At 41.2% G+C, this 14,423-nt stretch overlaps 1 protein-coding gene and 1 pseudogene across 6 annotated transcripts in view; both read left to right on the forward strand.

Annotated features, from left to right (window-relative positions):
- The window catches only part of LOC117260979 (protocadherin alpha-C2-like), a 198,071-nt gene that overhangs the window by 15,532 nt on the left and 168,116 nt on the right, over positions 1–14,423 (forward strand). The window contains exon 1 of one of the 5 annotated variants that reach the window (XM_078169351.1): positions 194–2,863. The exons of 2 other annotated variants lie outside the window; for them this stretch is intronic. In XM_078169351.1, coding sequence (XP_078025477.1) covers positions 536–2,863 — 2,328 coding nt within the window. In that variant the 5' untranslated portion in view covers positions 194–535. Of the gene's footprint in view, positions 1–193; positions 2,864–7,419; positions 9,951–10,959; positions 13,461–14,423 lie in introns of those variants that run through there. 2 more of the 5 variants (XM_078169346.1, XM_078169349.1) reach the window with 2 other exon arrangements.
- Positions 2,870–7,490, forward strand: LOC117261377 (protocadherin alpha-3 pseudogene; annotated as a pseudogene). Its single transcript, XR_013491895.1, has 2 exons — positions 2,870–6,204; positions 7,482–7,490. The product of XR_013491895.1 is annotated as a protocadherin alpha-3 pseudogene (transcript).

The raw sequence follows: 14,423 nt of genomic DNA on the forward strand, positions 1-14,423 counted from the left end.
TTTGACTGTCCATGGTGCTGATTTTCTACAAGCCACTTCTAATGGCGTCACAAGTTACAATGGTTTTGGGGAACACCTTACTTAGTTAAGAGGGATGCTTTTGGGATGTAGAGATACAAAGGAGAGCGACGTCGGAATTGTATTTGCAGCTACGGTGCATGGGGTCAAAGTGAATGCCCCAGTGCTTGTTTGCAGGTTAGTGGGCTCTTCCAGTTTCTCTCACATCCTTGCGATTGAAAAGAGAGATCGCATGGTGTCAGTGCAGGAAAGCATAAGTGCTTCACAAGAGCTCATGCCAGCTGTATTTTGGAAACGCCCATTGCTGATATTACTCGTTAAACCGCAGCAGCGTCGTTTGTAAGCTGACGGCTTGTCGTTGTAAATGGTCTATATTTGATTTAGATCGAAAAGAGAAGGACGCTTGTATATGCCACTGCGCAAGATGTTGTTTCTCTAAGGCAGCTATTCTTCCGGTGAAGGATTATAACATTTTTTGTTGTGGATCATAGAACAAAGAAAACGCGAGGCACGGAGGATGACACGGCTGTGGGTCTTTTTCATGGTTGCTGTGCTTTTGTGGAACGTGGCCTCGGCGCAGATACGATATTCTATCTCTGAGGAAGTCAAGGAAGGAACAGTGGTTGGGAATGTTGCAAAAGATCTGGGATTAGATAAAAGCACGTTGAAAGACAGGAAGTATCGGATTGTTTCTGGTGCAGCAGGACCTCGTTTCCATGTAAACCAAAACGATGGCATCCTGTATGTGAGCCGAAAGCTGGACAGAGAAGAGGTGTGCGAGCGGAGCAGTACGTGTTTGCTGAATCTGAAAACAGTGTTAGAAAACCCGCTGGAGGTCCACTATATTGAAGTTGAGGTTTTGGATGTAAATGATCATTCCCCCAGTTTTCCGGAGACAGATAAAACGTTAGAAATTTCAGAGTCTGTGATAAGTGGAAAAACCTTTCAATTACAAGCCGCACGAGATCCAGACAGTGGTCATTTTTCTGTACAACGGTATAAACTCAGCCCAAATGACCACTTCCGTTTGGAAGTTAAGGATAAGGGTGAAGATGGTAAAATACCTGTATTAATTGTGCAAAAATCTTTGGATAGAGAGGCAGCGGGAAGCCACTCGTTAGTGCTGACCGCACTGGATGGAGGGAAACCTCCGAAATCTGGCGAGATGAATATTCTAGTGAATGTGTTAGATGTTAATGATAACGCACCTGTTTTCACTAAAGATATTTACACTGTGATGCTCGATGAAAACGCCCCAGTAGGCACAACAGTCATTCAAGTGAATGCAACTGATTTAGATGATGGGCCAAATGGAGAAGTAGTTTACTCATTTAGCAACAGTGTAAACCGTAGAATATTTAAACTGTTTGACATAAACCAATCAACAGGGGAGATAATCGTGAAAGGTCCAATAGACTACGAGCACAAGGATAAATATGAAATTGAAATACAGGCATCAGATAAAGGTCTTGCTCCTTTAACAACTGAAAAAAATGTGGTAATTAAGATAGTTGACGTTAATGATAATGCACCTGAGATTGAAGTTACCTCATTTTCAAGCTCCATCCCTGAAGACTCCAGACCTGGAACTACAGTTGCCCTGATCAGTGTAAATGACTTGGACTCTGGACTCAATGGAAAAGTTATTTGCTTTCTGAGTGAGGATGTTCCGTTTACATTATCCCCATCCTTGAAAGAAAAAACGTATTCATTAGTGACCAAATCCCCTCTGGACAAAGAGAAACAGTCACAATATGCCCTAACGATAACTGCAAAGGATTCTGGTCAACCACCATTATCATCTGAAAACACAATAAATGTTGCTGTATCAGATGTGAATGACAACAGTCCAGAGTTTTTACTGAGTCCATATACTTTCTTTGTGACTGAAGGTAATGAGCCAGGAGTCTCTGTGTTTTCTGTTAAAGCTTTTGATCGTGATGAGAACGACAATGCGCTTATATCCTATCATATTGTCAGAGACTCAGGCACAGAAAGTAAATTGACGTCATTCCTTAACATAAACTCTGAAAATGGAGATATTTTGGCGCTGAAAAGTTTCGACTTTGAGACACTAAAAACTTTCCAGTTCCAAGTTGTCGCCACAGATTCAGGAACTCCGTCACTAAGCAACAACGTGACAGTGAACGTGTTCATTCTGGATCAGAACGACAACGCTCCAGTCATCCTGTATCCAGTCAGCTCCAACGGTTCTGCTGAAGGTGTGGAGGAGATTCCCCGCAATGTCAACGCAGGACACTTGGTGACTAAAGTCAGAGCCTATGACGCTGATATAGGATATAACGGCTGGTTACTCTTTTCACTGCAGGAAGTCACTGACCACAGTCTCTTTGCTTTGGACCGCTATACAGGACAGATCAGAACACTTCGCTCATTCACAGAGACAGACGAGGCTGAGCATAAACTGCTCATACTGGTCAAAGACAATGGCAACGTTTCACTCTCAGCAACAGCTACTGTCATTGTCAAACTTGTGGAGCCCAGAGAGGCTTTTGCAGCTTCTGATGTTAAAAGTGCAACTAAAGTTGACGAGGAGGACAATGTCACATTTTACCTCATGATAACTTTGGGCTCAGTTTCTCTACTTTTTATCATCAGTATCATCGTGCTGATTGCAATGCAGTGCTCCAAATCCACAGACTATACTTCCAAATATCTACAAGAGGCTAATTATGATGGGACACTGTGTCACAGCATCCAGTACAGATCTGGAGACAAACGCTACATGTTAGTTGGACCCAGGATGAGTATAGGATCTACTATAGTCCCTGGCAGCCATGCCAACACACTAGTGCTTCCTGACAGGAGGAGGGGATCTGGAGAGGTAAGGCATATTTGAGTGCAAACTTTACTCGGACTAATTGCTTTTCTTGTTTACTATACATTTCAGCTATGCCTCCCTGGATATATGTTTTGCACATTACAGCACTGGATGTGTCAGCTTCCCTGGTTTCTCCTCACAATCATGACCATATGTCCTTTTTTGACTTACACTATTTCATGATTATAGTAGTTACCCACTTTGTGATTGTCTGGCTTGACATTCTACACTTTTTCTTGGGCAATAGTTGAACAATGCTTGTGGCTCCTCATTTGCCGTTGTTGATGTTTTGGGTTGAATTTGTATCTGGTCTATTGCACTCTTGCAACAGTCTTCTATAATTTTTACACTGGCATGATTATTCAAAATTGTGGACGGGGACATGAAAGCTGACTTATGAGTGTGTTAATACGCCTTCACTTAACCATGAACAACCCATAACTAACTAACTTAACTGAGTAAGTTATAACATCCCGTATATGTTTTAATAGGTGATAGTGTTGAAAAATCTGCTTAAGTCAACTTAGTACAAGTACAGAACTGAAACATAATGTGATTATGTCTGAACAGAAGGGGTATACTGCTCCGCAGAACGTCACGATCGCTGTCCTTGGTGCTGAAAGTGTTTAGCTTTGTTTGTAGTACCGGTTTCCTCCGTCACAAACAACCTATAATTCACCTAATGTGCATTACATTCTGCAGATTTCTGTAGTTAGAAATAAGGTCGCATGGTGTCAGTGTAATGTAAAAAGTCGGCGTCAGACGAGCTCATCGTCACTGCTTTGTGGTTCCACCTCATGATAACGTTATCGCCTCGGTACTGGCAGGATCGTTTCTGTGCTTATGTTGTGTAAATTGTCGGCTTGTCCCGATTTCTGGATATAAAGGAACTGGATATTTTTGGCGATATAGAAAATCGCTTGATTTCGTCTTTACAACGAAGCTGTTGCCCCTGTGATGGATTACTGATATTGTCGGGTATAACAATGGAACAAAGAAGATACGGGAGACGAAGGGCGAGAGGATATCTGGTCGGCTGTGTGGTCGCTGTGCTTTTGTGGAGCGTGGCCTCGGCTCAAATACGATATTCAGTTTCCGAGGAAGTTAACGAAGGAACTGTGGTTGGAAATGTAGCAAAAGATCTGGGATTGGATAATAGCACACTGAAAGAGAGGAAGTATCGGATTGTTTCGAGTAACGAGGATCATCTTTTCCATGTGAATCAGAACGATGGCATCCTCTATGTGAGCCGGAAGATTGACAGAGAAGAGGTGTGCGCGCAGAGCAGTACGTGTTTAATTAATGTGAAGACAGTGCTAGAAAATCCACTGGAGGTGCATTATGTTGAAGTAGAGGTGCTGGATATAAATGATCATTCTCCAACTTTTCCTGAAAAAGATAAAACTTTAGAGATTTCAGAGTCTGTGCTGCCCGGAGCACGATTTCAGCTAAAAGCATCACGGGATGGAGACAGTGGTCCTTTCTCCGTGCAGCAGTATAAACTCAGCCACAACGTTCACTTCCGCTTGGAAGTTAAGGATAAAGGAGAAGACGGTAAAATACCAATATTGGTTGTCCAAAAACCTTTAGACAGAGAAACTGCAAAGAGCTACTCATTAGTGCTGACCGCACTGGATGGAGGGAAACCTCCAAAATCTGGTACTATGAATATTCTCGTAAAGGTTTTGGATATTAATGATAACGCACCTGTTTTCACTAAAGATGTTTATTCTGTGATGCTCGATGAAAATGCTCCTGTAGGAACAACAGTTGTACAAGTGAATGCAACTGATTTAGACGACGGAACAAACGGGGATATAGTTTACTCATTTAGCAAAAGTATGAATCATAATATGTTAAACCTTTTTGATATCAGTCCATTAACAGGTGAGATAACTGTTAAAGATGTCATAGACTATGAGCAGAGGGATAAGTACGAAATTGAAATTGAAGCATCAGATAGAGGTTTCGCTCCGCTAACTACGGAGAAGGGCGTCATTATTAAAATAGTTGACATTAATGATAATGCACCTGAGATTGAAGTTACCTCATTTTCAAGCTCCATCCCTGAAGACTCCAGACCTGGAACTACAGTTGCCCTGATCAGTGTAAATGACTTGGACTCTGGGCTCAATGGAAAAGTTATTTGCTCCATAGGTGAGGATGTTCCTTTTGCTTTAACACCATCTTTACAAGACAAGATGTATTCATTAGTGACCAAATCCCCTCTGGACAGAGAGAAACAGTCACAATATGAGCTGACAATAACTGCAAAAGATGCTGGTCAACCACCATTATCATCTGAAAAGACAGTAAGCGTTGTTGTATCAGATGTGAATGACAACAGTCCAGAGTTTTCACTGAGTCCATATACTTTCTATGTGACTGAGGGCAATGAGCCAGGAGTCTCTGTGTTTTCTGTAAGAGCGTCTGATCGTGACGAGGGAGATAATGCGCTTATTTCCTATCATATTGTCAGGAATGCAAGTCATGAAAATAAAGTGACGTCATTCCTCAATATAAACTCCGAAACTGGAGATATCTTGGCGCTGAAAAGTTTCGACTTTGAGACAGTGAAAACTTTCCAGTTCCAAGTTGTCGCCACAGATTCAGGAACTCCGTCACTAAGCAACAACGTGACAGTGAACGTGTTCATTCTGGATCAGAACGACAACGCTCCAGTCATCCTGTATCCAGTCAGCTCCAACGGTTCTGCTGAAGGTGTGGAGGAGATTCCCCGCAATGTCAACGCAGGACACTTGGTGACTAAAGTCAGAGCCTATGACGCTGATATAGGATATAACGGCTGGTTACTCTTTTCACTGCAGGAAGTCACTGACCACAGTCTCTTTGCTTTGGACCGCTATACAGGACAGATCAGAACACTTCGCTCATTCACAGAGACAGACGAGGCTGAGCATAAACTGCTCATACTGGTCAAAGACAATGGCAACGTTTCACTCTCAGCAACAGCTACTGTCATTGTCAAACTTGTGGAGCCCAGAGAGGCTTTTGCAGCTTCTGATGTTAAAAGTGCAACTAAAGTTGACGAGGAGGACAATGTCACATTTTACCTCATGATAACTTTGGGCTCAGTTTCTCTACTTTTTATCATCAGTATCATCGTGCTGATTGCAATGCAGTGCTCCAAATCCACAGACTATACTTCCAAATATCTCCAAGAGGCTAATTATGATGGGACACTGTGTCACAGCATCCAGTACAGATCTGGAGACAAACGCTACATGTTAGTTGGACCCAGGATGAGTATAGGATCTACTATAGTCCCTGGCAGCCATGCCAACACACTAGTGCTACCTGACAGGAGGAGGGGATCTGGAGAGGTAAGCTGTATTAACAGAAGACTTCCTTTTATAAATTCTATGTTGAGCATGACATATATATAGAGGAAACATACACATATTTATTGACACACTGGGCAAACATTGGTAACCAACAAACATTATCAGCCCATTTTACTTGATTGTTGTTAGCTTTATCTTGTCGGTGGGATCCTTCATCGCTGTAATGATGCATTTTTGTCTTATAGGTTAACCTGGGCAAAGTTAAACATAAAGAGTGCTTGGGCATTTTATGATTCCATTCTAGTTCAGAAATTTTACCACCACACTTTTAAAAGACCAATCAGCATTCTGACTTACCTTTTATACAATTTTTCATTTGCATATTGCTTGCTATTTTCAATTTCCAGCAGGTCATAATGTGTCTGATGCTTTTTGGCCTATGTATCAAAATATTAAGTTATTTTTACCCCTATTAATTCATTGTTTCTTTTGTCACACAGCTTTTAATGTTGATATCATTTTTACACAGTACGATATTCAAAAATTGTGGCTGTTAAAAACGTTAAGTTGCAGTTCAGTTATAGTTGCTTGTGTGTTTGAAAAAGAGAAGTCATGCTTCCAAGAAAGCAGAGCTGACTTACTGCAGATACAGGAGCATGCTGCATCAGCAGTGTCACAATACCCACACCACACTCAACCCCAGAATACACACAAAGTATCTCATAGAAATTGGCGAACACACCAGCATGAAAAAATAAACTATGCTGGGGTTTACAATGCATTATTGTACAGTAGACCTGTAAAAGAATTATAATACTTTCACAGTAGACTCAGCTTCAGTTGGTAGTAGTCGCTGTCCACGGTGCTGAAAGTGTTTAGTCTCAATTTCCAATATTTGTTTCAAAACACAAAATGGCATAATCTCATCGATTTAATTAATGCAACTTAATCAAAGGAAACGCATGATATTCGCACTTCTGCAGTATCCTCCAACACTCCAAAGGACATTGCTTATTAACTGCATGTTTACTAAGAAAGAGCTCCACCTCCTCATGTCATTACAATTACAGGACTCCGTTTTGTCAGTGATTCGTGCTAGCTGCGAAACATAAATCATAAATCTAATGTGTCAAAGACCCCTCGACTTTCTGTAGTGAGACGTCTGGTCGCATGGTGTCAGTGGAATGTAAGAAGTCAGCAGTACACGAGCTGGTCGTCATTACACTTTGGTTCCACCTCTTGAGAACATCATCACATCGACATGAGCACAGCCTTTATTGTTGCCTTCCTGAATATTCCGTTTGTTACCATTTCAGACTGTGTAGGAAGAGAGTGAATATTAACATACAGAGGAGTGCGGGATACTTTTGGTTTTGCAACGCTCTGATTGTTGTTACGATGGATTATTGATGATGTCGGGTGTAACCATGGAACAAAGAAGATGCAAGCTACGAAATGCGAGAGGATGTGTGGTCGGCTGTGTGGTTGCTGTGCTTTTGTGGAGCGTGGCCTCGGCGCAATCACGATATTCCATCTCCGAGGAAGTTAACGAAGGAACAGTGGTTGGAAATATAGCGAAGGATTTGGGATTGGATAAAAGCACTTTGAAAGAGAGGAAGTATCGGGTTGTTTCGAGTAATGCGGATCCTCTCTTCCATGTGAATCAAAACGATGGCATCCTCTATGTGAGCCGGAAGATTGACAGAGAAGAGGTGTGCGCGCAGAGCAGTACGTGTTTAATAAATCTGAAAACAGTGTTAGAAAATCCACTGGAGGTGCATTATGTTGAAGTGGAGGTGCTGGATATAAATGATCATTCTCCCACTTTCCCGGAGAAAGAGAAACGGTTGGACATTTTTGAGTCTGTGCTGCCCGGAGCACGATTTCAGCTAAAACCCTCACGGGATGGAGACAGTGGTCCTTTCTCCGTGCAGCAGTATAAACTCAGCCAAAACGATCATTTCCGTTTGGAAGTTAAGGATAAAGGAGAGGACGGTAAAATACCAATACTGATCGTTCAAAAATCTTTAGACAGGGAAACTGCGGGAAGCTACTCATTAGTGCTGACCGCACTGGATGGAGGGAAACCTCCAAAATCTGGTACTATGAATATTGTAGTAAGTGTTTTGGATATTAATGATAACGCACCTGCTTTCACTAAAGATGTTTATTCTGTGATGCTCGATGAAAATGCACCAGTAGGCACAACGGTCATACAAGTGAATGCAACTGATTTGGATGATGGATCAAACGGAGATGTGATATATTCTTTTAGCAACAGTATGAATCAAAATATATTAAACATATTTGATATCAATCCATTAACAGGTGAGATAACTGTAAAAGGCGTCATAGACTATGAGGAGAAGGACAGATATGAAATCGAAATTGAAGCATCAGATAAAGGTCTGGCTCCTCTTACAACAGACAAAAGCGTCATTATAAAGATAGTTGACGTTAATGATAATGCACCTGAGATTGAAGTTACCTCATTTTCAAGCTCCATCCCTGAAGACTCCAGACCTGGAACTACAGTTGCCCTGATCAGTGTAAATGACTTGGACTCTGGGCTCAATGGAAAAGTTATTTGCGCAATAGATGAGGATGTTCCTTTTGCTTTAACACCATCTTTAAAGGACAAAATGTATTCATTAGTGACCAAATCCCCTCTGGACAGAGAGAAAAAGGCTAAGTATGATCTAACAATAGTTGCAAAAGATGCTGGTCAACCTCAATTAGCATCTGAAAAGACAATAAGCATTGTTGTATCAGATGTGAATGACAACAGTCCAGAATTTTCATTGAGTCCATATACTTTTTATGTCACTGAGGGCAATAAGCCAGGAGTCTCTGTTTTTTCTGTAAAAGCTTTTGATCGTGACGAGAACGAAAATGCCCGTATTTCCTATCATATTATCAGAGATGGAAGCGAAGACAATAAATTAACCTCATTTTTAAATATCAACTCTGAAACCGGAGATATTTTGGCATTGAAAAGTTTCGACTTTGAGACACTGAAAACTTTCCAGTTCCAAGTTGTCGCCACAGATTCAGGAACTCCGTCACTAAGCAACAACGTGACAGTGAACGTGTTCATTCTGGATCAGAACGATAACGCTCCAGTCATCCTGTATCCAGTCAGCTCCAACGGTTCTGCTGAAGGTGTGGAGGAGATTCCCCGCAATGTCAACGCAGGACACTTGGTGACTAAAGTCAGAGCCTATGACGCTGATATAGGATATAACGGCTGGTTACTCTTTTCACTGCAGGAAGTCACTGACCACAGTCTCTTTGCTTTGGACCGCTATACAGGACAGATCAGAACACTTCGCTCATTCACAGAGACAGACGAGGCTGAGCATAAACTGCTCATACTGGTCAAAGATAATGGCAACGTTTCACTCTCAGCAACAGCTACTGTCATTGTCAAACTTGTGGAGCCCAGAGAGGCTTTTGCAGCTTCTGATGTTAAAAGTGCAACTAAAGTTGACGAGGAGGACAATGTGACATTTTACCTCATGATAACTTTGGGCTCAGTTTCTCTACTTTTTATCATCAGTATCATCGTGCTGATTGCAATGCAGTGCTCCAAATCCACAGACTATACTTCCAAATATCTACAAGAGGCTAATTATGATGGGACACTGTGTCACAGCATCCAGTACAGGTCTGGAGACAAACGCTACATGTTAGTTGGACCCAGGATGAGTATAGGATCTACTATAGTCCCTGGCAGCCATGCCAACACACTAGTGCTCCCTGACAGGAGACATACTTCTGAAGAGGTAAGACATAATTAATCAAGCATTGATGTTGAAGCAGTGGGCAGTGTCTTCAATATGTTCATTTATAACATTGTTTGCAATACCTTTATAATGGACATGCCTGGAAAGCTTTTAATGTCTAAGTTTAGATTTTTCCCCCACTCCTATGGACAGAGTTAAGCATTAAGGCATAGTTAAATTGATGAAGCAAATAGAACCGTTAGTAAAGATAGTGGAAACATCATGGTTGGACCTGAGGAAAGTTTTTGTTGACTTAACGGTGAATGCTGATACGTATTTCAGATGTTTTGTTTCTGAACAGAATTTGTGGCAGAAAATTATTAAGCTTTGGGCGTGTGATGATCATTCAATTAATTTTTGGCTGCACATATATTGTATTACATGCTTTCCTGGGCCCTTGTATGCTTTTGAAAAATGCAGCATTAGATTGTTCTGTTGTTTTGTTTTCATTGACAAGCTTAAAATCTGAATAAGCTTGTGTCTATGGTGCATTACTCAAAAACCTGTAATGGGATACTATGACCAAATGTGGCAGAACAGAGGTGAAGTTGGTGTTATTCGCTGTCCATTGTGCTGCGCATGTTTGCTGTCATTTACCAGCATGTGTTCATAAGTTCTATCAAAAGACAGTGACTCATTCTCAGTGTTTAATGAGGGAAACATATATTCGTGTGTTTGGTAGATTATTGTCTTCATTTTGAAAGTGTCTGTTTTAAATCTATAAGAAGGAGGTTTTGTTTTAAGTGAGCAGCTCCATCGTCTCCTTCCATTCACCACACTGTTTTTGGCACAATTTCGACAAAAATAAATAATAATTTCACACATATTATCTAACAGTTAGCTAAAATGCTGCTGGCTTTTGATTTTCTGCAGTGAGAATTCATATCGCATGGTGTCAGTGTAATAGAAAAAGTCAGCATTGCCTGTGCTTGTCGTCAGCGCATTGTGATTCCACCTCTTGATCGCTGCCTCAGTTCGAGATTAACACGGTCGTTTCTGAGCGCCCTGCTGCTTTTGGAAAGACTCAATCTGTTGTCATGTCTGCTGTCTGAACAAGAGGATGAATATTTTCACACGTCCAAGTATTGTATTCGTTCAGTGCAATGCGATTTTTGTTGTTGTGAATGACCACTGAGGATATCGGGTTTAACCATGGAACAAAGAAGCTACGGCAGACGCAGGGCGAGAGGATATCTGGTCGGCTGCGTGGTTGCTGTGCTGTTGTGGAGCGTGGCTTCAGCGCAAATACGATATTCTATTTCCGAGGAAGTTAACGAAGGAACTGTGGTTGGTAATGTAGCAAAAGATCTGGGATTGGATAAAAGCACACTGAGAGAGAGGAAGTATCGGGTTGTTTCTACTAACGCGGATCCTCTTTTCCATGTAAATCAAAACGATGGCATCCTGTATGTGAGCCGGAAGATTGACAGAGAAGAGGTGTGCGCGCAGAGCAGTACGTGTTTAATAAATCTGAAAACTGTGTTAGAAAATCCACTGGAGGTGCATTATATTGGTGTGGAATTGCTGGATATAAATGACCATTCACCAAATTTTACAGAAAAAGAGACAACGGTGGTGATTTCAGAGTCTGTGCTGCCCGGAGCGCGATTTCAGCTAAAAGCATCACGGGATGGAGACAGTGGTCATTTCTCCGTGCAGCAGTATAAACTCAGCCAAAATGATCACTTCCGTTTAGAAGTTAAAGATAAAAGAGAATACGGGAAAACACCAGTATTAGTTGTTCAAAAACCTTTAGACAGAGAAACTGCAAAAAGCCACTCATTAGTGCTCACCGCACTGGATGGAGGGAAACCTCCAAAATCTGGTACTATGAATATTCTCGTAAATGTTTTGGACGTTAATGATAACACACCTGTTTTCACTAAAGATGTTTATTCTGTGATGCTTGATGAAAACTCTCCAGTAGATACAACAGTCATACAAGTGAATGCAACTGATTTAGATGAAGGACCAAACGGAGAAGTGGTTTACTCGTTTAGCAACAGTATGCATCATGATTTGTTGAACCTTTTTGATATCGATCCATTAACAGGTGAGATAACTGTTAAAGGAGTAATAGACTACGAGGAGAAGGATAGGTACGAACTTGAAATTGAAGCATCAGATAAAGGTCTGGCTCCTCTAACTACAGAGAAAAGTGTGATTATCCAGATAGTTGATGTTAATGATAATGCACCTGAGATTGAAGTTACCTCATTTTCAAGCTCCATCCCTGAAGACTCCAGACCTGGAACTACAGTTGCCCTGATCAGTGTAAATGACTTGGACTCTGGGCTCAATGGAAAAGTTATTTGCTCCATAGGTGAGGATGTTCCTTTTGCTTTAACACCATCTTTACAAGACAAGATGTATTCATTAGTGACCAAATCCCCTCTGGACAGAGAGAAACAGTCACAATATGAGCTGACAATAACTGCAAAAGATGCTGGTCAACCGTCATTATCATCTGAAAAGACAATAAGCGTTGTTGTATCAGATGTGAATGACAACAGGCCAGAGTTTTCACTGAGTCCATATACTTTCTATGTGACTGAGGGCAATGAGCCAGGAGTCTCTGTGTTTTCTGTAAAAGCTTTTGATCATGATGAGAACGACAATGCACTTATTTCCTATCATATTCTCAGAGACTCAAGCACGGAAAATAAATTGGCTTCATTTCTCAACATAAACTCTGAAAATGGAGATATTTTGGCACTAAAAAGTTTCGACTTTGAAACAGTGAAAACTTTCCAGTTCCAAGTTGTCGCCACAGATTCAGGAACTCCGTCACTAAGCAACAACGTGACAGTGAACGTGTTCATTCTGGATCAGAACGACAACGCTCCAGTCATCCTGTATCCAGTCAGCTCCAACGGTTCTGCTGAAGGTGTGGAGGAGATTCCCCGCAATGTCAACGCAGGACACTTGGTGACTAAAGTCAGAGCCTATGACGCTGATATAGGATATAACGGCTGGTTACTCTTTTCACTGCAGGAAGTCACTGACCACAGTCTCTTTGCTTTGGACCGCTATACAGGACAGATCAGAACACTTCGCTCATTCACAGAGACAGACGAGGCTGAGCATAAACTGCTCATACTGGTCAAAGACAATGGCAACGTTTCACTCTCAGCAACAGCTACTGTCATTGTCAAACTTGTGGAGCCCAGAGAGGCTTTTGCAGCTTCTGATGTTAAAAGTGCAACTAAAGTTGACAAGGAGGACAATGTGACATTTTACCTCATGATAACTTTGGGCTCAGTTTCTCTACTTTTTATCATCAGTATCATCGTGCTGATTGCAATGCAGTGCTCCAAATCCACAGACTATACTTCCAAATATCTCCAAGAGGCTAATTATGATGGGACACTGTGTCACAGCATCCAGTACAGATCTGGAGACAAACGCTACATGTTAGTTGGACCCAGGATGAGTATAGGATCTACTATAGTCCCTGGCAGCCATGCCAACACACTAGTGCTCCCTGATAGGAGACGTACTTCTGAAGAGGTAAGACATACTTAATCAAGCATTGATGTTGAAGCAGTGGGCAATATCTTCAGTATGTTCATTTATAACATTATTTGCAATACCTTCATAATGGACGTGTCTGAAAAGCTTTTAATGTCAAAGTTTTGATTCTTTCCCCCACTACTATGGACAGAGTTAAGCATTAAAGCATAGTTAAGTTGGTGAAGCAATTAAAACCGTCAGTTAAGATAGTGGAAACATCGTGGTTAAACTGCAAGAAAGTTTTTGATGACTTAACACTGAATTTTTATTCAGATTTCAGATTTTTCTGTTTCTGAACAGAATTTGTGGCAGAAAATTGTTAAAATGGGGCGCCTCTGGTGATCATTTTATTAGTTTTGGCTGCACATACGTTGTATTTCATGATTTCCTTGGGTTTTGTATGCTTTTGAAAAATGCAACATTGGATCACTGTGTTGTTTTCCTTGGCAAGTTTGAAATCTGAATAAGCCTGTGTTTATGGTACTTTTATCACAAACGTAAAATGGGATACCATGACCCGGTGTGGCAGGAGAGAAGTCAAGATGGTGTTATTCGCTGTCCATGGTGCTTATCAGGTTAGCTGTCATTTTCAGGCTGTGTTCATAAGTTATATCAAAAGACAGTGACTTCATCTCAGTGTAAACATATTTCCGTGTGTTTGGTAGATTATTGTCTTCATTTTTTAAGTGTCTGTTTTAAATCTATAAGAAGGTTTTGTTTTTCAAGTGAGCAGCTCCATCGTCTATTTCCACTCATCACACTGGTGTTTGGCACTGTTTCGACAATAATAAGTATTCATTTAACACACATATTCTAACAATTAACTAAAATGCTGCTGGCTTTTGATTTACTGCAGTAAGAATTCATATCGCATGGTGTCAGTGTAATAGAAAAAGTCAGCATTGCCTGTGCTTGTCGTCAGCGCATTGTGGTTCCACCTCTTGATCACTGCCTCAGTTC

This window comes from Epinephelus lanceolatus, chromosome 7 (genome assembly GCF_041903045.1).
Source record: "Epinephelus lanceolatus isolate andai-2023 chromosome 7, ASM4190304v1, whole genome shotgun sequence".
Taxonomy (NCBI): Eukaryota; Metazoa; Chordata; class Actinopteri; order Perciformes; family Serranidae; genus Epinephelus; species Epinephelus lanceolatus.